The sequence below is a fragment of the Vulpes vulpes genome, unplaced genomic scaffold (assembly GCF_048418805.1).
Source record: "Vulpes vulpes isolate BD-2025 unplaced genomic scaffold, VulVul3 u000000677, whole genome shotgun sequence".
In the NCBI taxonomy this organism is placed as follows: domain Eukaryota; kingdom Metazoa; phylum Chordata; class Mammalia; order Carnivora; family Canidae; genus Vulpes; species Vulpes vulpes.
The window spans coordinates 99,972-124,905 of NW_027325813.1; the positions used below are offsets into that span (position 1 = coordinate 99,972).

At 44.6% G+C, this 24,934-nt stretch overlaps 1 protein-coding gene across 2 annotated transcripts in view; it reads right to left on the reverse strand.

Moving 5' to 3' along the window:
- FAM227A (family with sequence similarity 227 member A) overlaps positions 1-24,934 on the reverse strand; it is an 86,763-nt gene that overhangs the window by 34,139 nt on the left and 27,690 nt on the right. The window contains exons 10-13 of one of the 2 annotated variants that reach the window (XM_025984224.2): positions 22,427-22,531; positions 20,189-20,268; positions 10,754-10,841; positions 2,432-2,526 (exon numbers count right to left, since the gene is read on the reverse strand). In XM_025984224.2, coding sequence (XP_025840009.1) covers positions 2,432-2,526; positions 10,754-10,841; positions 20,189-20,268; positions 22,427-22,531 — 368 coding nt within the window. The remainder of the gene's footprint in view (positions 1-2,431; positions 2,527-10,753; positions 10,842-20,188; positions 20,269-22,426; positions 22,532-24,934) is intronic. The other variant, XM_072746249.1, reaches the window with a different exon arrangement.

The following is a 24,934-nucleotide window of genomic DNA, read 5'->3' on the forward strand; positions in this document are numbered from 1 at the left end:
GGGACCGTGGAGTGACTGCTAACGAGTATGCAGTTTCTTTTTGGGGGCAATACAAATGTTCTGGAATTAGATAGTGGTGATGATTGCAAAGCCTTGTGAAAAAATGAAAAATGACTAAATTGTACATTAAAATTAAGAATTTTATGGTATGCAAATTGTGTCTTTTAAAAATCTTGGCTCTGCCACCTACTAGTTATTTGGCTTTAAGCAAGATAATATTCCTAAGCCTTAGTTTCCTTATCTATAAAATGAGGATAATAAAAGAAGATTGAATGAGTCAGTGTAGGGGCACCTGGGTGGCTCAGTGGTTGAGCGTTTGCCTTTGGCTCAGGTCATGATCCCGGGGTCCTAGGACAGAATCCCACATCGGGTTCCCCACAGGGAGCCTGCTTCTCCCTCTTCCTGTGTCTCTGCCTCTCTCTCTGCATCTCTTGTGAATAAATAAACAAAATGTTTTAAAAAATAATAATAAATAAATGACTCAATGTATATAATGTGTTTAGAAGGATGTTTGGTATACAGTAAACACTCAATAAACATTAGCTATTATGTGTTAGGTTGAAAAAACAAAGTGCAAATTAGTGTATATTCTATTGCAGTTTGTATATTTATACATTAACATTTAAAAGGTTTATATTCCTTGATGTCCATCAGACATTTCTAGAAGGATGTATGGGAAAACAGTGTTGGCCTGTTGGTACAGGCCATAGGGCCTGGCATGGAAGAGAAATTTACTTTTTATTACATATCCTTTAATATTGTTTGATTTTACCATGGGCACAGATTATCTTCTCAATAAAAACTATGGTATTAAAAAAAATAGAATGGGCAACTGATTACATCAATGCTGTACCTCTTCAAGGGGTGGAATCACATGTTAGCTCCTCAGTCAGGAGTGGCCAGTGGGCCCCCATAAATAGCTCGCTGAGCCAACTTTCCTCTGGCAATTCCCTTCTGCTTGTCTCTGCCAGGCCATTGGCTCTCAGCTGCATTTCATTCCTGTTAAAATCTGCCACCATCCACTCTAACTGCTCGGCTTCCTCTCCTCGCCAAGATGGGTCACAGAGTAGGACACAACTGCTCATCACCTATCACGAGCCCTGTCAGCAGGAAAGGCCATAACCACAACTGGATTTTATATTTTCCTTATTTTATACTTTTAAAATAAAATTTTATTTATTTATTTATTTATTTGAGAGAGAGAAAGAGAGGGCAACAGTTGGGGGTGGGAGAGAAGCAAACTACTACTGAGCAGGGAGCCCAACTCAGGGCTCGATCCCAGGATCCTGAGATCATTACCTGAGCCAAAGGCAGACACTTAACTGACTGAGCCATCCAGGTGTCCCTATTTATTCCATTTTATAGAATAAGATGAGAAAATTTTAAACAGGGATGCCTGGGTGGCTCAGCGGTTGAGCATCTGCCTTTGACTCAGGGTGTGATCTCGGGGGTCACAGGATCGAGTCCCGTGTCAGGCTCTCTGCATGGAGCCTGCTTCTCCCTCTACCTGTGTCTCTGCCTCTCTCGCTCCTGTGTCTCTCATGAATAAATAAAATCTTTAAAAGAAAAAAAAAATTTTTAAACAACCTGCTTAAGTAACACAGTTGATGAGATATAGGACTGAGATTTGTCTGTCTTTTCCATCATGTCCTGTTATTTCTCAAAATTTCACTCCTAAATAATGAAGGGAAATAGGCAGCAGTAAAACATGGAGAAATGAAGAAGGTTCAAGAACTCTGAAGGTGCCATTGATGTAAACTACCATCCTCAGAGGTTTCTGGGGAAGAGTTAAGGGAGAGGAAAAGAGGACAGAACACATACCAATCCAGGGCCTTTCAAGTTCTGAGGACTTTGTTAGTGGCAAAGCTCAGAGATTGAAAGCTCAGGCTCAGAATCAGATCTGCACCCAAGTCTTAGCTTTATCACTTACTTACTTTGTGAATTTGGACAATGCTCTGAGCACCACTTCCCTCACTATTAAACCGAAGAGCAGAGGACTATGACTGTAAAATAAAATATACTGCAGGTACAGGTTTAGTTTAATGTCTGACATATAGTAAGTGTTCATTACATGTTAATTATCATCACTATCTCAGGTAAACCTCATAAGAACACCATGATCTAGGAATTATCATCCCTATTTTAGAGTAGGAATCTGAGGCTCAGTGCTCTCTTTCCATTACATCAAGGCTCCTGAATTTCAAGCAGATAACTTAAAGCCCTGGAGAAATCCAGATAAAATGCCCACTCAACTGGTGCCTACTTTAGCCGGGAATTACCCTTAGGAAATTTCCTGAGTGTATCAGCCGAGTCTGTAATCGGAAATACCCCAGTTTCTACACTGACAGCTTCACCATGCTGGCTTTTCTTACCAGATCTCCTAGCCCCTCTTAAATCATCTCTACTATGAAATTTCCAATCATGTGCTCACCTGCTTGGGAAGCATATTCTCATATTCTCTTGCTTGTGATATCCTCTTGACTTGTTTTGCAGCTTTCCTGAAGACCAGAGTCTGACCGTGATACTCTGCAATGCAATGTTAACAAAAAAAGGATCATTGCAGCTTGTCGGCTGTGATGAGGAAACATGTACTGTAGATCTCAGCTTCCTATTAATGTGAAAACGGCTGGGTGTATTCAGATCATTGGACGATGCTAGAGGAAGAAGCTCAGGTAAATTCATACATTTACCTGCAGCCACACATTTGTCCCTTCTACCCATCCAGCAAACATCTACTGAGTGTCTACTATGTGTTAAGCCTATGCTCAGTGCTGGAGGTAGATTATCTTCAAGGAACTCAGTTTAGTGAGAAAAAAAAGACCTGCAATAATAAGTGTAACACCAACTCAATGCCACGCATAGAATTCTCTGCAAGTTACACTATAGCCACAGAATAAGAAAAGAGAGGCTTGACGCCTTCAAAAATGCTAAGCAGAGGTACATCTAGCTGGCTTAGTCAGTAGAGCATGTGACTCTTGATCTCGGGGTTGTGAATAAGCCCCGCATTGGGTGTAGAAATTACTTAAAAATAAACAAACAAATAAACTATGCAGAATCAGAAACGATGCTGAGAATAAAAGATCCAGTTCTTGCACAAAATTATAGCTTTTCTGTGGGAGAAGGTTAACACAGACTACCTTAAAGATGGGCCAAGAGAAACAACAGATCATCTATAAAAGGATAACAATGAGAATGACTGTAGAGTTCTCAACAGTAACAACAGAAGGCAGAAGACAATGGAATGATATAATCAAAGCATTGAGGTAGACTTATGTACCCAACAAACTATCTTTAAGAACAAAGGTGAAACAAAGACATTCATAGAAAAACAAAAACTTGGGGCACCTGGGTGATTCAGTTAGTTAAGCATCTGCCTTTGGCTCAGGTCAGGATCCCAGGATCCTGGGACTGAGCCCTGCTTGGGCTCCCTGCTCAGCAGGAAGCCTGCTTTTCCCTCTCCCTCTGCCAGTCCCCCTGCCTGTGCTCTCTTCTCTCTCTCTCTCTCTCATTAATAAATAAATAAATAAATAAATAAATAAATAAATAAATAAAATATTTAAAGACAAAAACTAAGGGAAGACACTCGTGATAAAGGAACTGCTAAGATTCTCTTTCTTATTCTTTCTCTCTCAACATCTATTTACCTACCTAATATTTTTTCCAGGAAAAATGATCAAAGATAGTCTGAGCATCAAGAAGTAAGCAAATAACATGATAGTTTAAGACCAAACAAAAATTATCTACAATAATAAGTATAATATGTAATTCATAAGGTTTTAAAATAAGAGCTAAAAACACTAGAAAAAATAGCATTTAAATATGGAGATAAGAGATTGGAGTTAAATTAGTCCAAGCTCTCGATTTGTTCAGGAAAGGTAGGTTAAGTTATTAATTAACTTTAGATTAAATTAAATATGAATGAAAGAAATTCAAATGCATATAATAAAGCAAGGTTTCGTAATCTTGATACTGTGGACATTTTGGCTGGATGATTCTTTGCTGTGGGGGATGTCTTGTGTGTTGTAGGATATTTGGCAGTATCCCTGACCTCTACCCACTAGATGTTAGTGGCAACCTCTCCCTGAGACATTTATAGCCAAAAATGTCTCTAGACATTGCTAAATGTTCCTTGGGGATGAGGAGGAGGATTGTTCCTGTTTAAAATTCAATGCAGGGGATCCCTGGGTGGCTCAGCGGTTTGGTGCCTGCCTTTGGCCCAGGGCATGATCCTGGAGTCCTGGTATCGAGTTCCGCATCGGGCTTCCTGCATGGAGCCTGCTTCTCTCCCTCTGCCTGTGTCTCTGCCTCTCTCTTTCTCTATGTCTATCATGAATAAATAAATAAAAATATTTTTAAAAAAGAAAATAAAATTCAATGCAATAAAGAAAAATCTGCAATAAAGAATATAGGCAGAATATATAATTTCCAAAAAACTTAGAATAATATAGAGTAAAAAAAAAAAAAAGAACCAAAAGAACTCTATCAGGATTTTAGTTCTGGTTAGGGTAGAGTAAGCACATCCTACCCCAACTCCCTTTAAACGCAACTAAAAGTCCTGGACATAATGCATGGGGTGGCTACCTGAGGACTCTGAAAAGTAGATGATAGCAAGTGACTTAGAAAAGGTAACCAGGGGATCCCTGGGTGGCGCAGTGGTTTAGCGCCTGCTTTTGGCCCAGGGTGCGATCCTGGGGACCCGGGATCGAGTCCCCCATCAGGCTCCCGGGGCATGGAGCCTGCTTCTCCCTCTGCCTATGTCTCTGCCTCTCTCTCTCTCCCTCTCTGTGACTATCATAAATAAATTTTTAAAAAAAAGAAAAGAAAAGGAAACCAGAACTCAAAATAAGAACCATATGGCAATGAGTTTCCTGGATTTATTTTTACCTCTTGAATGTCCTGGCTCAAAGGCAACATGAATCCCAGAACTGAGAACCGGGTGAAGACAGAAAGAGATCTAACAGAAGCCCTCTATTTGTGATCTAAGAAGTAAGAAGTCTTAAGGGACAGCAAGAGTGTATTCTCTTGATCCCATCTAGTGAATTTTTTTCTTATCTTTTTTTCCCTAAGATTTTACTTATTTGACAGAGAGAGAGAAAGAGAGCGCACAAGCAAGGGGAGCAGCAGAGGAAGAGGGAGAAGCAGACTCCCTACTGAGCAGGGAGCCCAGCTTAGAGCTCAGTCCCAGGACCCTGGGATCATGACCTGAGCCAAATGCAGATGCTTAATACCCGCTTAATACAGCAAGTATTCTCTTGTATTCACCCATACATCTCAGCAAACCATCTTCCTGAAGCTGCAACCCTATATGGTAGTGACAGCAGCAGAAATGGCAGCTGGATAGGCATCTAAAACTCTGAGGGAGGACTCATGTGATACAGAGTGTGGAGGGAATGTCTGTCACTTTTGTCCTCTCTCTGTTTTCCTCCCAGTTGGCTATGGAGGCAGACCCAGTCTCAGGAAGTATGCAGAAGAGAGGAGAGAATGAAGTTTCAACTTTCCAGCAGAAGACCAGACAGGAGGTACCTTTGGAGGCGAGCATGGGTAAGAAGAGAGGTCAAGGAAAGAATCCCATCAAATTGTGTGTGGAAGTCATGTTCACTTGAGCTGCACATACATATGTGCATCTGACCCTAAACAGCACACCAAAGGCTTTCAGAACTGAACTGCAAGGTAGATCACTGCTCAGGTCTCACATGTGGTTCCTGGATGGCACAGGTGTAGGATGGATCCAAATGGCATTGCAAAAGTTTTGAAAACTGAACTAGCATTGAAAGCAGAAGGCAGAATTTGTGACCTGAACCTAATCTGGTGAATTTCATGCTAAAAACAGAACAAAACGCTCCAACCTTCTCAATACATCTAAACCAGCCTCAAATCTTATATTTAAAGTGCCCAGAATACAATCCAAAATTATTCAACATACAAAGAATGAGGAAAGTTTGAATTCTCAAGGGAAAAAGACAATCAGTATCACCTGCCTTAAAATGACTCAGCTGTTGAAACAATCAAATAAAGACTGTAAATCATTCATTATAACAATCCTGTACAAAGTAAGGGCGAACACTTTGAAACCAATGAAAAAAACAGTGAGTCTCAGTAGGGAAAAAGAAGCTATGACAGGGAACCAAATAGAGATTTTACAACTGAAAAATGCAGTTGAAAACAAATTCCCCCTGGGGCACTGGAGTGGCTCAGTTAGTTAAGCATCTGCATTTAGGTCAGGTCATGATCCCAGGGTCCTGGGATTGAGCCCTGCGCTGGGCTCCTTGCTCAGTAGGGAGTCTGTTTCTCCCTCTCCCTCTGCTGCTCCCCTTGCTTGTGCTCTCTCTCTCTCTCTCTCTCTCTCTGTCAAATAAGTAAAATCTTGAAAGAAAGCAAGAAAGCAAGAAAGAAAAGAAAGCAAGAAAGAAAAGAAAGAAAGAAAGAAAGAAAGAAAGAAAGAAAGAAAAGAAGAGAAAAAAATTCACTAGATGGGATCAATAGCAGAACTGAGGTGACAGAGGAAAAGAGACAATGAACTTGAAGATAGATCAATAGAAGTTATCCAGTTTGTGTGGTATTTTCTGATACCACATGTGTGGTTCTTCTACACCAATTCTCTGATGTAAACTGAGTATTTGGCAATTCAATTGAGTTCCAGATCAACCTGCAGTTAGTGTCAGATTCCACAAGAACTCAGTCTGACAAAACTATCTCCACTTCAGGTACCAGTCTCAAATGGGGTGCCCAGTTACGCATATTTTTATCTAGCTTTTAACAAATTTGGAGGTTCCAATGACCAACTATCAGGTTTGATAATTCACTAGGATGACTCACAGAAGTCAGCAAAGTACCTTATTTACTACTACAGATTTATTATAAAAGATGCAGCTCAGAAAGATGGAAGAGATAAACAGGGCAAGGCACGGGGGAGGAAGGTCCACGCCCTCTTCAGGCATACCACATTCACAACACATAACGTGCCCAGCAACCTGGAAGCTCACCAAACCACACAGCTTTTATAACTTAATCTCCAGTCCTTCTCTCTTCCCTGGAGATTGGAGAGGGTGAGGCTGAAAGTTCCCATCCTCTACTCATGTTTGGTCTTCCTGGTAATGAGAGTCCATCCTGCAGCCATCTGGAGCCCCAACCTGAGTCATTCTATTAGCACATCCTCAGGTGTGGTTGAAAGATGTTCATTATGAATAACAAAAGACACTCCCATCACTTGGGAAACTCTAAGGGTTTTAGGAACTCTGTGTTAGGAACTGGGGACAAAGACCAAATCTATATTTTTATTATACCACACAATCTGAACAATGTGGAGACATTGAAAATGTTCATTGGAAAAAATGAACAGGGCCTCAAGGACCTGTTCTAAATACCAACAGGTCCAACATCCGTGTCATCAAAGTCCCATAAAGAAAGGAGAAAGAGGGACACTTGGGTGGCTCAGCGGTTGAGCATCTGCCTTGGGCTCAGGGCCTGATCCCAGATTCCCGTGATCAAGTCCCGTGATCAAGTCCCACATCGGGCTCCTTGCATGGAACCTACTTCTCCTCCCTCTGCCTGTGTCTCTGCCTCTCTTTCTGTGTCTCTCATGAATAAATAAATAAAATCTTTATTAAAAAAAAAAAAGGAGTGAAGTACAAAAAAAATTATTCAAAGAAATAATCTCTGAAGACTTCCCAAATTTGTCAAAACACATAAACTCACAGGTTCAAGAAGCTCTACAAACCCCAAACAAGTTGAATCCAAAGAAACCCATGCCTAAGCACATTCTAATCAACCAGCTGAAAGATCAAGACAAAGAAAAATATCTTGAGGGCAGAGAGAGAAAAATGCATTACACAAAAGGGGAAGTATTATGTAAATGCCTGGATTTTCTCATGGGACCATTGAGGCCAGATGGCTGTAGAACATTTTATAGGACTGAAAGAAAAGAACTGCCAACCCAGAATATCCAGGAAAAATACCCTTCCAGAATGAAGGTGAAATAAAGACATTCTCAGATGAAAGAAAATGAAGGAGATTCACTGCCAGCAAACCTATTGTAAATGAGATACTAAAGGAAGAGTTTTTGTTTTGATTTGTTTTTGTTTTTGTTTCAAGTAGAAAGAAAATGGTACCAAAAGGAAGCTTGGAACTTCAAGAATAATGGAAAAACAATATGGGTGCCTGGCTGGCTCAGTTGGTAGAGCCTGTGACTCCTGATCTCAAGGTTGTAAGTTCGAGCCCCATGTTGGGTATAGGGATTACTTAAAAATAAAAATCTTAAAAAAAGAAAGATGGGAAAAAATAGAAATTATAAATTTTTGGTTACATACGGTATATAATATACATAATAAATATATAATATAAATAGTAAACATATGTGGTTATATATAGTAAATATAAGACTATTTTTCTCCTCTTAATTATTCAAACTGTATATGATGATCACTTTATTTATTTATTATTTATTCATGAGAGACAGAGAGAGAGAGAGAGAGGCAGAGACACAGGCAGAGGGAGAAGCAGGCTCCATGCAGGGAGCCTGACACAGGACTTGATCCCGGGTCTCCAGGATCACACCCTGGGCTGAAGGTGGCGCTAAACCGCTGAGCCACCCGGGCTGCCCTGATGATCACTTTAGAGTGCAGTTTAGCAGTTCCTCAAAATGTCACTATAATGAGGACACCTGGGTGGCTCAGTGGTTGAGCGTCTGTCTGCCTTTGGCTCAGGTTGTGATCCCGGGGTCCTGGGATGGAGTCCCACATGGGACTCCCTGCAGGGAGCCTGCTTCTCCTTCTATTTCTAAATCAATCAATCAATCAATCAATCAAATCTAAAAAAGAAAAGTCACCATAATGACCTGGCAATTGTACCCTGGTGCAACTGGCAATTGTACCAACAACCCAAATTGTTGGTTTACATATACTCAAGAGAAATAAAAACATATAGCACACAAAATCTTATACATGGATGCCCATAGCAACATTCTTCATAACAGCTACAAATGGAAACACAATCTGAACTGAATAAAAATTAAGAGACCATATCCAAACATTTGTGAAACACCTCAGTGTGCAGAGGGAAATCTATAGCCTTAAATGCTGTTAGGAGAAAAGGTCTCATTTTCATTCGGTTCAAAATATTTTCTAAGTCCCTTTGAATACTTCCTCTTTGACTCATGTGTCTTCATGAATTGAATATATAATTGGCCTTTGGGTTTGTTTTTTTTTTCTTAAGTAGTCTCCACGCTGGATATGGGGCTTGAACTCACGACCCTGAGATCAAGACCTGAGCTTAGATTGAGAGTGGGTTGCTTAACTTACTGAGCCTCCGAGATGCCCCTCCTTTTGATTTTCTTAATAGTAATTTCTTTTTTATTTTTTAAAAGATTTTATTTATTTATTCCTGAGAGACACGCAGGCTCCATGCAGAAAGCCCAATGTAGGACTTGATCCCAGACCCCAGGATCACACCCTGAGCCAAAGGCAGATGCTCATCCACTGAGCCACCCAGGCATCCCAGGAATTTCTTTTTTCTAGGTGACATTATTGTAAGAACACAGCATAGAATACATCTAACATACAAAACTTGTTTAATCAACTGTTTGTGTGGCTGTAAGGCTTCCAGTCAACAGTAGGCAATTAGTAGTTAAGTTTTGGGGGGAGTCAAAAATTATACATGGATTTTTGAGGTGAGAGGTACGATCTGTGTCCCTAAGCCCTGTATTGTTCAAGAGTCAACTGTATGCTTACATTTTGAGGACTTGCAAAGTCTCCTAAAAATATTTATCCCTGTTTAGAATCAGGGTATATCTCTCAATGGTGGTTCTCAAGTTTTGTTTTATTTTGTTTTAATAACAGATTGATTGAACCATAATTCATATACTCTGAGCCTTCATTTCTTCACCAAGACAAAGGATTGTTTAATTTTTTGGAATAATGATAACATGCATAAAAGTGTCTAGAATGATACTTAAGTGTTTCTGTTCTATGTTTTCTTAGGTTCTCTGTTTATTTGGCATCTAAGGCAAAATTAATGGCCAGAGTTGTTCACGTCTCCCCTGTAACCCAGAGTGCTCTGAACCACTGACTTCTCTAACTCTTGCACACTAAGGCAGTTTATTCCCTGCACTAAGTCACCCCAGGGCCAAGTGCCAGACAACTAGGGATAGGCCCTATGCCCCAAAGGCCACCAGAATCACTCTAACTAACCTTAACCTGTTTACACTTTCTTGCCTAATCTTTTGTAAAGAAATCCCAGGAAAGACTGTGGCCTATGCCTTCCCCTTGCTGTGTTCTACCTCCTGATGGACCCTGATGCTTCCTCCTGTGGCTGTGTGTGGCGTGCTGGGCCTCTGTTTCTAGAGCTGTGAGTACCAAACTTTTATTTCGAAGGCACTGGCCTGTGTAGTCACTCAGTCTCCTTCATAAATTAACACCTGGACACAAATCAGTTCCTACCTCAATAAATGCTGGTTTCTAATGGAGGGGTGGGGAGCAATCATGTCTTAGGGCTTTTTCTTCCATGGCTAACAACCTATCTTCCCCACAGATATTAGCACCATGCTGAACTCATTATCATAAGGTGGAACCTCATCAGGGCTTGTTGAACTGAAAATTTAATTCTGTCCTTTCTTAAGATATTACTTGGTGCCAAGGCCCAGGCTAGCCCTACAAGGGTAAACGAGGGTGGCAAGTTATGTTTGAATAAACCCAAGAAACTGGGGCTTGGGAGATCATAACCCAAATGCCTACATTTCCCTTTTAGGTAGTTAATGTACCTTTGGTGGCATTCTGCGTTTGTGAGCTATCTGGTAAACTCTTCTTGGCCAAAGAGTCTTTCTCAGTGGTTGAACTTATACCAGGAGACTCCAGGGGAGGAGAAAAAAGAAAAATAGATTTAGTAAAATGGTTGTGAGAGGAATATAGTGTGAATGACATTTCCTACACATTTCTCATTGTTCTTGGTGACAGAACATGTGAAGGGAGCCTGTTCAGTATGGCCTGAGCACTCAGCCCTCCAACCCAGGAGCAAGGCCAAGAGGTGGCTGATACAGAAAATGCAGGTGCTGGGGATGGAGCAGGCTGGGGTGCCAGTCCCAGGCCTGTCCCCCAAAACAGCTGGTAATCTTGGACAAGTCCCTGAACCTCTTGGTTGTCTTGGTTTCCCCCTAGGTTCTTAGGAGGATTTAAGTGAGTTCATGTAAGCAAAGCACATGAGTGGCTCATGGGAAATGCTCTGTGAGCATTGCTGCCATCGTTCACACAATCAATCCTGGCACCTCCATCAGGGGACATTTTACTGAGCAACTGCTACTATGTCTGCCACTGGGCACACCCTGGAACCTAGTCCCTGCCCAGAGGGGCTCCCAGGCTAGCAGAGGAGAGAACGGTAAATAGACAGTTACATTAAGGGGTAGAAAGTATCACATAGTCCTTAGAGAGGTAATGTAAGTTGGGGTTAGGTGAGTGTCAGAGACTCAAAATGACAATGGTTCAAACTAGGTAGAAATTTCTGCCACAAAACAGCCTGAAGGTGGGCGATCCGGGGCTCGTTTGGTGTTTCTGCTGTATAAGTCCCAAGGGGCTCTGATTTCTTCCAGCTCATGGTTACAACTTTCCTAAGATAGGAGTCCTGTTCCTAGGGTCCAAGAGGATCTCAGGTATTGGGGAACAACTAATAGTCTGCCACTAGTGGTAGAAGCAGAGTCTCATCGGAAGCCAGAGTGGGGAACGCTCGATTCCATCTGGGGGAGATCTGGAGGGCTTCCAAGGAGAGAAGACACTTTTGCTCTGTCTTTAAGGATGAGGAGGAGTTTGGCAACGTTAAACAGATGGCCCACCAAGCGGCAGACAAGCAGTCCACCAGCCTCAACAACCACTTTGCTTGTATATAAATACGATATTTGAATGGGGAGAGCGCTGCAAGGGCTTCCTGTGTACCATGCAGCCGGCTGTCCAACAGCTACTGATTTTTATAGTGTTAAAATGGGTGCTGGGATGTGTTAGAGAGAAAACGCTGCTGGCTCGATGAAGCTTCACGCTCCTTGTTAACAGGCCTCAGAGAGATCAGGAGTCCAGCAGAGAACAAATGCACTTAAATAGATTTAAATCCTGGGATTATGTCTATTTGTTGGAGAGGCAGCATGGCAATACAGAAGGAGCTCAGTAAGCTGTCTGCTGAAGTCAGCTGCGTGGCCTGGGGGCAGGTGTTCACTACTTCGAGTCTCTTGCTCCCTTTGTCAAATAAAGATAATAATTACGTGCCTTGAATGGTGTTGTAAGGCCTGGAGAGAACACTTCCCCATTTATTCTCTTGGGCTTTGACCAGTAACCGTGCGAGGTGTGAGGCAAGGCATCTGTTATGCAGGTGGGGGGTGAACTAAAACGGCTCTGAGATCCCTCCTCACCAAGGCCCAGAGGAGATGGAACCCCCTTCTGCCCCATGTGGTCACCCTGCTGTTCACATTCCACGTGCTGAGGCCTCAGCTGTGATGGGACAGGGCAGCCAGGGAGCCTATTTTTGTTGTTGTTGTTGTTGTTTAAAGATTTTATTTATTTATTGATAGAGAGTACACAAGTAGGAGGGGAAGGGGCAGAGGGAGCGGGGGCAGGCTCCCTGTTGAATAGGGAGCCTGACATGGGGCTTGATCCCAGGACCCCGAGATCAGAACCCGAGCCGAAGGCAGATGCTTACCTGGCTGAGCCACCCACATGCCCCCAGGGAGTCTGTTTTGGGCCAATGTGAGATTCAATCTGGGGCTGCCCAGAAGTGTCTGGAGGGCAGTGGACTTCGCAGATCTGGTATTAGCAGGTATGGACATGAGCTGGAGGAGTCGGGGTCATGACTGTTAATACCCTTACTGTACCCATGCTCTGGAACTTGGGAAAACTCTGGTAAAATGAGTAGACATTCTGGTAGGATTCGACTGAGCAATCTCTGAGGCATTTCCTATCCTTGGACTGAATCTGCAAGAACGAATGTCAGTTGTGACGTCCATTTTGCAGATAAGAACATAGAGGCTCAGTTTTGTCGAAAGCTGTACAACTGAGAGGTGGCATCACATAGAGGGAATTTTCGATCTTCTGGAACCAAGCTTGTGTGTTTTCCTGCCTTTACCTATGGCTCCATGGTGGTCCTTCACTCCTAGCTCCCATATTTTGTCACAGATACAGGCAACTTCGGTAAGACTTATTCTTCCTTTAACCCAGACCTCTCCTCCAAAGCCTGGTCTTGCAGATTGAACCACTTAGGTATCATCTGCATCCACGCTTCTCACAGTCATCTTAAAGGTAAACAAGTTCAACTCGGTAGCTTGCCCCTACCCCAAATGGCTCCACTCTCCCTCTTGGTGAACGGGGCCATTCAGATGCTTAAGCCACTCACAGGGGAAGCATCCTTGGCTCCTTCCTTTCCTTCCCTATGCCACCTCCCCATTCCCAAAGCAAATGGGTTAGCCCATGTTGAAAGACCTGGCTACAAAACACATTTCAGGTCTTCGCTTTTTACCACCTGCTGTCACTGTCTCTTCCTGAAACAACTACAAAAGCCTCCTTACTGGTCTTGTGTCCCCTACTGTTACATTCCTCTTATTCAGAAGACAACGTGATCTTATAAAAATATAAATTAGATGGTGTCATTTCCCTATTTCATGGATTCCCGTAGCACTTAAATTATATCCATATTCCTTACTATGACCCTCCAAACTGGATAGGACCTGACCCCTGCTACTTCCCCAGCCTTGACCCCTACACCTCTTTCCCACTTGTGCTGGTGACAGTATCATTGGCCTTCTCTCTGTTCCTTGACTATCTCAAGCTCTTTTTTTTCTGCCTCAGAGCTTTTTTTTTTTTTTTTTTTAATTTTTTTTTTTATTATTTATTTATGATAGTCATACAGAGAGAGAGAGAGAGGCAGAGACACAGGCAGAGGGAGAAGCAGGCTCCATGCACCGGGAGCCCGACGTGGGATTCGATCCCGGGTCTCCAGGATCGCGCCCTGGGCCAAAGGCAGGCGCCAAACCGCTGCGCCACCCAGGGATCCCTGCCTCAGAGCTTTTGCACATACTGTTCCCTTTTTCTGGAAGGTTCTTCCATTCACTTTTTTTTTTTTTTTTAAGATTTTATTTATTTATTCATGAGAAACACAGAGAGAGAGGCAGGGACACAGGAAGAGGGAGAAGCAGGCTCCCTGCAGGGAGCCCAATGCGGGACCCCAGGATCATGACCTGAGCTAAAGGCAGATGCCCAACCACTGAGCCACCCAGGTGCCCCTCCATTCACTCTTTTAATGGCCGAGTTCTCATCCTTTGGTTCTCAGCTCAAATGGCTCTTCCTGGCAGTGTTATCTGTCACATGTGTACCCTTCCTTCTCCACATACACAAGACCCATGCCCCAAGGTGAAAGACTTAAGGTACTCCCCTCAACTTCTTTTGTGGCTGGCATGCAGACATTTCACCTATGGTCTGTCCTTTAGATGCTCTGGGATCCCTCCTACACCTGCCTGACACTTCAAAGTATAAATGACCAACATGACGAAGTGGCACCATGCAGACTCCAGTTTGGGGAAGACTGCTGACAGGAAGCAGAGCGGAGCTTTGAGCATCCAGGAACACTGGTCAGGGCATAGCAGCGTACCCTTCAGGAGTGGGACGGTTTGGGCATCATTCTTGGTAGCATGGCCTCTGAAACTAACCCACTGGCCCTCCCAGGGGAGCGGTGCACAACTGTTTTCCTTTAATACATTTCTTCCTGAGGAGATTCCATTGTTTGCAGGTAAGCATTCTGATGATGCCTCTTTATAAAGACCTTCCTTGATGATCTTCTCTAATATTTGTTAAATGAATGAATGACCCCACCTTTAAAAGGTAGGAGCCCTTATTTATAGCCAAGCCTCAGAGTGAAAACCCTACGCAGTTAGAGGCTTTTTCATTCCCACTGGGCCGACCCCAAATCTAAGCAAGGGAAGGGCAAATCACAGGTCAGACTTAAAGCAACTCAACTGTGGACTCTTAGAAAGATTGTTGCCATTGAAAAACATTTTGAACACAGCTATTTCTGTGAGCAGATGGGAAAGCGGGTCTGCTATAAACAAGTGAGAAGCTCTGTTCTCACCCTGGAATTCCACTAGTTCATCCTGGTTCACCCAGTAAAACTTCAGCTGCTTTCAAGGCTGGAAAGCTTTTGATTATTTCTATTTCTGGGGCAGAAACCTGGATTTTTAGTTGGGTTTCTGAAATAATCGTCAGATTTTATGTATTTCAGTACAAAGGAAATACATTTTGTTTTACACAGTTGTGACAGGCAGTGCAAAAACATTAAATAATATTTTGACTTTGGTCTCTGAGTGACAGCAATCCCTCTGCAGTACCTGCTTTGTCTACACATCTTCGGGGAGGACACTTATAGAGAAAGCACCATTATAAACTAAGCACAGGACCAAGACTTTACACAGGGAGCCTGGGTGGCTCAGTTGGCCAAGCATCTGCCTTCAGTGTGGATCATGATCCCAAGGTCCTGGGATCAAGCTCCGCATCAGGCTCCTTGTTAAGGGGCAGTCTGCTTCTCCCTCTCCCTCTGCCTGCTGCTCCCCCTGCTTGTGCTCTCTGTCAAATAAATAAATTAAATATTAAAAAAAAAGATTTCACACAGATGACCCCATTCATAAAGTCAAGAAGTATTCGTTGAGTGCCTTCTTTGTGCTAGGGTCAGTTCTAGGAACTGGAGATAGAACAGTGAGTAAAGGGGCCCTGTCCTCATGGAGTTTACATTCTAATAGAGCCTAGACATAAACAATACATAAATCCCCCAGCAAGAGCACCAGTCTGTGAGCAGCCCTATACAGGGCACTAAATCAGCCATGTGATGAGAGTAGCTAGGAGGTCAGGATCGCTGTTGTTAGGGCAATGTCAGTGAAATTAGACTCTGAAGGACAAGGAAGAGCCAGCCATTCCCTTGGAATTCTGAGGAAAGCACACTGAGGCAAAGGTCACAGAACAAGGGCCCAACTGGACACAGGCCTGCAGTGTCCAAGAGGCAGAAGGAAGTCTGGCGGGCTGATGTCGGCACCAAGGGAGTGAAAGGATGTGAAGAGGCTGGAGAGGGAGGTGATGGTCAGATTCTGCAGGGTACTCCAAATCAGGCTAAGGAGTTTGGATTTGATTCCAGTGCACTGGAGAAGCCACTGAAGGTTTTTTTTTTTTTAAACCTTGTTATTTTTATCTGTATATTTTTTAAAGATTTTATTTATTTATTCATGAGAGACAGAGGGAGAGAGAGAGAGAGAGAAAGAGGCAGAGACACAGACAGTGGGAGAAGCAGGCTCCATGCACAGAGCCTGACACGGAACTCAATCCCGGGTCTCCAGAATCACTCCCTGGGCTGAAGGCGGCGCCAAACCGCTGAGCCACCTGGGCTGCCCGCCACTGGAGGTTTTAAGTGGAGAACAATCTCATCTAGTGTAAGTCTTTGAAAAGGTCACTCTGGTCACTGTGTGGAGACCAGGCTGGGGCAAGGGTGAAAGAGAGGAGCCCAGGAAGAGGCTGCTGCCCCTTTCCGGGAGACAATTGATGCTGGATGCTAGCAACCTCCTGGCAACCTCCTCCCGCCTTGCACATTGAGATCCTCCCTGGTGAGGGCCAGGGGGTGACTGGGTACGCCAGGGTGGGGAGGCAGATTTGAGTGTTACTGTCATATGGGTGACATTTAAAGCTAGAGGACCAGGGATTCCTGGGTGGCTCAGCTGTTTAGCACCTGCCTTTGGCCCAGGGCATGATCCTGGAGTCCGGGGATCAAGTCCCACATCGGGCTCCCTGCATGGAGCCTGCTTCTCCCTCTGCCTGTATCTCTGCCTCTCTCTGTGTCTCTCATGAATAAATAAATAAAATCTTTAAATCAATCAATCAATCAATCAATCAATCAATCTAGAGGACCAGATGAGACCCACATGGGGAGAATACATAGGTAGAGGGGAAGGGGCCATGTCAGACCGACTGACAGGACAGGGAGCCAGCCAGGAAGGAAGGCACTCACAAAAGTCTGGCAACATAGAAGCCAAGAAAAAAGAGCATCTCAAGAAGGTGGGAGCAGCCAACCACATGACAGGGACTTAAAGTAGTGACATTAGTGTCAGGGCCATGGAGGCTGCACAACTGCAGTCTGAATTGGGGGAATGTATTGTATGGATGGTTTCTGTGATGTGTCCCACATGGGTGCAGGTAGGCTAAAGATTGTTGTTTGTGAGACTCGTGCTGCGTAAATGACCTCAGGAGCCTGGTTAGTTGACATTAGTTGACCTACTAGGTCAGAACTGGCCCTTCTGGTCTGGACACCAAGAGCTATAAAATTTGCCTTGCAGCCTCCAGGCTGGGCTGGCTGCCCCAGCATCCCAGAGGGGAGCCAAGCACACCTAGCACAGGCTCCTTGAAGATGTAAAGACATGATAACATAGAAATGCAGCTTGCTCCAAACTGCCATAGGCAAACAAATGTTTCACTTCAGACCCCAGTCATTTGCCCTACAAATACTTATTTGCCCTATAAACAGGGCCCTTATTAGGGTCAGTTGAAGTTAATAGGGTCAGTTGAAGTCTCACTGGAGGGGAGGATGCTCGGCCCAGACCTCTCCATCAGGACTCCAGCCTGGCTGTCTCCAGGGGGCTCCCCCCAATAATGAGGTTGGATGTCGTAAGTACCAGATTTGATATAACTTTGCCTTATTCTCTTTTCCTGCTTACTATATCCCTCATGTATGTGCAGATTTCCCTTATTTTTGTTTCTGTTAGATTTTTATAATATCAATAAAGTGGTTTTTTGCCCCTTAAAACTGAAGAGTATGGCTGCCATGAATCTTTTCTTCAGAACAGAGAGCAGGCTTTAACCAGAGACCTTCAACCCCTATGGGGACATGAAGACTTTCCAAGGAATACTGGGATTGCCAGTTAGAAGGATGTCCATTGCCAGATCCCCAAATGTCCTCACATCCTGTTTTCGAAAAGCGATTGTCCTGAGAACACGCGGGAGTTGGCAGTGGGCCTTTATCCCATTTTACAACAGAAAGGCACACCCTTCACCCATTCATTTCAAATACCTGGTGAATGTTCCAGGGTGGAAACACCGCCCACCCAGCTCCAAGCAAAGGGGAAAGGCTGGTCTAATGATGAGTCAAGCCTCATACCTCCTATCCTGCTTATTAAGAACAAAGGTATTAGAAACAAGGATGTGGGTCTACAGCTTAAAGATTAGTGGGAGACACAGCCATCAGAGCAATGACTGAATAATTCCATAGTTTGGAAGGAGAGGGCTCTGAGCGCGCAGAACAAGGGACAGAATGTGGAGCAGGGTAGAGACCGCTGGCCCCGAGGCTTCAGCTGGGATAGGATGAGTGCTTGTCCCCTGCACACTCCTGCAAACAGCCAGAGAGTGAATGTCTACAGCTTTGCAGGCCATAAGGTCTGTACGACAAGTACTCAACTCTGTCATTGGAGAGCAAAGATCGTCGAAGACAGCAGACAACCAGTGACCTCAGCTGTGTGCCAGTAAGTGTATTACTTACAAAAACGGGCAGCAATGGGGCTCCTGGGTGGCTCAGACTGTTAGGTGTGTGTGCCTTCGGCTCAGGTCATGATCCTGGGATCAAGGCTCATGTCGGGCTCCCTGCTCAACAGGGAGTGTGCTTCTCCCTCTCCCCGCTACTCATGCTCAATCTCTTGCTATCTATTTCTCTCTTATCTTTAAAGAAAAGGGGGGGGGGGGCAGCAAAAGGCCTCATTCATAGTTTTCCCAGGCATTTTTTTCCAGCTCTCTGGAAAAAAGTATGCCTTGCTAGGTAGCATTTGGCAGGTTTCATGTTACCAATGGGAGGAGATGCTGATGATGCTGGTGGCAGTGGGGGAGGGAGTGTTGGTAGGTACAAAGGCCAGGTGTTGGTAGGGGATGTGATGTCTACAAGGAACTGAGAGAACAACCCTGCAGTGGGACCCCAAGAGCAGAGGAGGGTGGGGATAGGGCTGACAGGTCATGGCAGGGCCACACAGGTCAGTCTACCCCAAGGCAAGAGGAAGCCTTCTGAAGTTTGGGAGGTATTTTTCATTTGGGCTGGGGGAGGGTGTTTCTGGTAGGGTGAGTAGGGTGGGACCAGGGGGTGACAGTATAACATAATTAGATCTGCATTTTGAAAAGATTGCAGGGTGCTCGCTTTGGTAGCACATATACTAAAATGGAAAAGATTGCAGGTATCCAGGATCCTACGACAACAGTGGAGGAGCTCAAACTGAATTTGGGGACAGGAGAGGGGCAAAATGGAGGGGAGAGGTGGTGCTGGAGCTACTTAGGAGGGAACATCACAGGGCAGAGACGGGCAAGGTGGTGTCAAGCATGATGTGGGAAACAAAGGCAGAAGACAAATCAAGTTTCCTTACTCCCTACAGCCCACTGACAAGTCCTTGAAACAGGCAGAGTGACCTTCTTCTAGGAGCTCAGCTGCCTCGATGTTAATACTTGGCAAAGGGCAAAAGGCAATCCTAGCCTGACCCCCACGATCCTGTGAATCTACTTTAACATATAAATATTCCTTTGGAAACTTCCTTTATCTCTAAACCCCCCAAGATACCTGTTGGCAATCATCCTGCAAGCATATGACCCACTGACAGACATCTGAAGGGTCTCATGACTAAGGGTTTATCAGACAGTGAAATGACCTTATCCCAACAATAGCTAGCTCCCTCAAGGTCCTGGAAACCTTGCTTCCAAAATTCCTTAGACTCAAGTTCTCCCTAAGCCCTTCCCCACACGGAAGTATGTAACGGCCCAGCCACTCGTCACAACCCCAGTGCAGCTCTTTCTGCCCATGGGTCCTGTCCTTTTTGCATCAAAGATGTCTCAAGAATTCTTTCTTGGCCACCAGCTTTGAACCCTAAACATCTTTCGTACATCAGAGAGGAGAGCCAAGTGCAGGTTTATGATGAGGAGTGATAGGAAAAAATACGAAAACACTTTGAGCTGAGCCTACACTTAGAAACTGCTTCTGTTCCTCTCATCCCCCAATCACTGCACTTCTGTGGGGTGACCCTGCAGTGCTCTACTCACTCACGCAGACCTAGAGTGACCCGGATCCCTCCCTGAGATGGTGGACAGGGAGTGCAGAGATGTGGAACCAACTAGAAGTTATTGCAGCTTTTGGGGATGCAAGGGGTCCAGGTTTGTGCCCCTCTACTCACCTTAAGGCAATGGATTTTCTTGTTTTGGATAGACATCTGGGAGATACATCTCTTAGAAGTGAACAAAGAGAACTCTCTTTCTAGAGAAGAGAAAAATGTGCTTCAGTCCCTTCTGGGAGCTGACACTGCAGACCAGGAGTTCTGACACAGCCCCCTCCCTGGAGGCAACAGCCACAGCAGGACAATGGACCTCAGGCAAACTGTCATTCAGAGCCCCTGTCATTCCCTCTGCTGAGTGACCTTGGGCAAGTTACCTAACCTCTCTGATCCTGCTGGAGGTCTGAACACTACCTACCTTTGTGGGGCTGCTGAACAAATTAGAGTAAATCATGTATACAGAGGCTAGTACACAGGGCAAGCACTCAACCCACATGAAGAAAAAAAAAAAAACAAGTACTGGCTTCAAAAGAAAAACAAAAAACTCAAAACCTCGAAACATTGAAATGAATAAATGTTGGACTAATCCCTTAGAAAAGTAACAATCATCCCCAGGGAGTGTCATTAAATTTGAATTTACAGGTTACATTTTTTTTTTTTTCACTTTGAAATTTCTGTGTGTCCATGGTGATTGCTGGGAAAGGGAACATATTAAGTGGGTCAGTAAATGTAAATGCTGAGAAAAGCGGCAATGAAAGTACCGGGCTCAGGAGGAGTAGTGAAGCTATCATTTCCACTCAGTAAGTGCAGCCGTGCTCTTCTCTGAGCACTGCCTTCCCTGGGCCCTGCGCCAGTGTCTCGCAAACTGGACAACATTCAGAGATCCTGGGGGGGGGGGGTCCACCGCAGAGTCCGCTTCAGCCCTTCTAGAGATGCTGATGCCGCTCGTCCTTATAGGCAGCATGTGACAGGCCTTGCCAGAGCCCCTCCAGGGACAGTATGCTTCTCAGGAGGCCCCCCAGTCCTGCTGAGTGACCTCAGTTTCCCTAAGGGAGGTAGGCTGAGAGGGCAGAACCATGTCCTTGGCCACAGAGGCCACCGGCTGACAAGAGCAGGAGGCTGATTAGCCGTCTGGGCAAAATCCTGGCCCCCAGTTGTGCCAGGAAGCCCTGGGCGCAGGAACCTCTCTGCACCTCAAATCCTGCTGTAAGATTAGGGTGACAGGCTCACTCGTGAGGTTCAGGTAGGGATGACACAAAAGAACCCAAACAGTGGCTGGTGCAAAGAATGCAGCCAGTGTGCAATAGCATTATTTTTATTGTTAATCAGAGTACCGCTTTGTGGTTAGACTCGTTCTCTACAGCACGAACTGTTTGCACTATATTTAAGACAAAAAATAATTTAAGACAAAAATAATTTTCTCACTCCTATCTTCCACTTCCAAAAATTCCTGTGTGTGGTTAAGGGACTTTATTAGTGGGATGTTGTCTGCACCCTGGATCCTATTGACCCATGAAAGATAGGGCTTCGCTGCGACTCTGGGGTGCACCCATGAAATGGGTCGATATGCCCTTACTGGAGGAAATATCTGTCAAACTCAGCATGTGTCTCTCTGGCTTTGCAGTCCTGAGTTTGGATTCTGGCCTCGTCACCCACGGGCTGGTTACCCGTTAAGAGTCCTCTCACGGCTGCCATGAGGAATGCCTCTGGGTCTTCTCACATGCTGTTCCCTCCATCTGGAACAGTAATTGTCCCCTTCACTTGTCTAAAATACACATCCTTCAAATCTCAGCTTGCATGCCACTGACTGACCATCTCAGGGCTAGACTGGGTATCTCTCCCTGCGCCACCGCAGTGCCTAATCCATGGCAGTGTGACTGTGGGACCTAAATTTTCCACTAGACTGCACTGCCGGGGCATGCGTGTCTGGCACACAGGGCCCTTTATGCACCTGTTGTGTGCCATAAGAAAGTAGGCCTTGGGCAACTTGCTTCTCTGGACTCTACTTTCCTTATCTGTGAAATGGATTTAGTGTGTACTCAAGCTGGTTATTGTGAGATTAAGTACATGGATAAAGACCCAGCATGGAACCTCACCCAGAGTAGACACCCAGTCCACTGGCATCCCTCAGTATAATTAACATAAAGTTCCACCTCTGTTTCCCAGCTATTATGTCGTGCTGACTCTAGAATTCCTAAGCGAAAGCATTTCAGTCATGTTGGTGGCTAGTTTGGCGGAATGTGAGAGGGAACCCAGCCAATACTAAGGCCCTAGCCTGCCAGGCCCTGCCCTGCCCCAACTGGATGGTGGCTGGTGTGTGACAGGTATAAAGGGGGCCCAAATCCACAAGGGGTACCTTACTCTTTAACAATTTTCTCTGAAGAATTATTTTTTCTCTCCGGAATCTCTCTGGATCCAGTTCTGAATAGTCCCAGCTGTTATAGCTCTGCAGGCAAGGGTAGATACCTAACAGGGAGTGAAGAGTGATCATGAAAACTTCCATAGAAGAGAAAGGAGGCAGAAAACAAGACAGAGCCCCTCTCCTCCCTCCCCCACTGGTCCTGGGGAAGGGGGTTCAAGCCTTAGCCCCATCCTACACTGGGCCTGTAGCCTTGGGGAAGCCACTTCCTGCATCTCTGCATCTATAGGAAGCTTTGGTGGCTTCCTCTGGAAAAGAGATGGCGAGGTTCGCCTGGCACCCCCAGACAGTGTGGGTATGACAACTGGATCACACCAGGACACGTGATCCTGTGCTGTCCAGATGTGAAGGCATTGTAATCACTCCTTTTCCTGGAGTGATTATCTCCTCTCTTCCTGTTGGACTATGAGCTCCTGAACACAAGACCTGGATCTTATTCACCTGTGCATCTCCAGGGCTTAGCACTGGACCTAGCACATGATAAATAGGAGATTAGTAAGTATTTGCTCAACATATTATCATACTTAGCTAACCAGAAACGGGTTCTCCCTAAATATCTGATGGTGATGTTTATGGGGTTAATGCTCTTCTTGTAAGAAAACCATGTGGGGGCACCTGGGTGGCTCAGGGTTGAGCATCTGCCTTTGACTCAGGTCGTGAGCCCAGAGTCCTGGGACTGAGTCCTTCATTGGGCTCCCTACAGGGAGCCTGCTTCTCCCTCTGCCTATGTCTCTGCCTCTCTCTCTGTGAATAAGTAAATAAAATCTTAAAAAAAAAGAAAAAGAAAAAAAAGAAATCTCTGTGTCAGAAAGATGCCTGCACTCCCATATTCACTGCAGCATTATTCACCACAACCAAGACGTAGAAACAACCTGACAGTCCATGCATTGATGATGAATGGATAAAGAAAATGTGGTATATACACATGATGGAATATTATCCAGTCACAGACAAGGAAGGAAAATCAGACACTGCAACAGCATGGATGAACCCTGAGGGCATTATGCTAAGTGAAATAAAGCAGACAGAGAGACAAATACCATATAATCTCACTTATACATGGAATCGAAAAAGCCAAGCTCATAGAAGCAGAGAGTACAATGGTGGTTGCCAGGGCTGGGGATGGAGAAAAGGAAGAAATGTTGGTCAAAGGGTATAAACTTCCAGTTATATGAGAAACCAGTTCCAGGCATCTAATGTACAAGCATGATGACTACAGTTAATAACAGTGTGTTGTATATTTGAGCATTGCTTTGAGAGTAGACCTTAAGTCTTCTCGCCATAACAACAAAATGGTAATTATTTGGTGAAGGATGTTGTAACTAACCTTACCAATGTAACTAACCTTACCATGGTTAACATTCCCCAATAGATGCATGCATCAAATCATTACTTTGTGTATTTTAAGTTTACAGAATGTTGTACATCAATTATAATAATATAGCTGGAGAAAATTTTTTTTCCTGTCAAAAGAGGCTTAATGTGCCTAAACAATCTATAAAACAATGTGGCTTCTGCTGAACACCTGCTTTCCTGGAATTTTGGTACCTGATAGACAGAGGTGTCTATGTGACCAGCCCCCAGTATAAGCTGCGGGTGCTGTGTCTCCTGTAGGCTTCCCCAGGCAGAAACATCAAACATGTTGCTACATTTTTGTTGCAGAGGGATGAGAGCGCCCTGCCTAACTCCTCATAGAAGGAAGAGAGCAAAAGGAAGGCCACACCATGAATTCCTCCAGACTCTGCCTGTTTTTTCCCTTAAGAGTATTCCTTGGCTTGGGGGCACCTGGGTGGCTCAGTGGTTGAGCGTCTGCTTTAGGCTCAGGTTGTGATCCTGGGGTTCTGGGGTCCTGGGATAGAGTCCCACATCGGACTCCATGCATGAAGCCTGCTTCTCCTTCTGCCTGTGTCTCTCATGAATGAACGAATAAATTTTTTTTTTTTTAAGAAAAAGAGTATTCCCTGGCTGTGTATCCTCACTTCATTGCCATAATCTTAGCCGTGATCGTAACTACATGCTGAGACAGTGAGTTCTCTGAGCAAATATCCCAGTGTGGAAGTGAACTTGGGAGACCCCCAGGACAATAGGAAATGTAAAAAAAAAAAAGTGCTTACTTAGTGCAGTACTTAGTACACAGGAACGTCTCAATAGGCAGATGTTAATGACCTTAGAAAATATCTAGGTCCAGAAGAAAGGAGTAGGAAGGGGAGTGAAAAGTAGTTAAAAGCAAACATCAGCCTGGCACTGTGTGCATGGCAGGGATGAGGGGACTACAGTTGGGCCACACAGGGTCACCCCGGAGTTGAAGAATGGGATCATTCAATCAGCATACGGTTTTGGGTTCCTGAGCTCTGGGTCCATTGACCCGTAGCACATGGCCAACTAACCTCTGCTAAAACCTGCTTCCTGCAGATCGAGGGACACGATAAGGCAACAAGGAATGTCTCTGC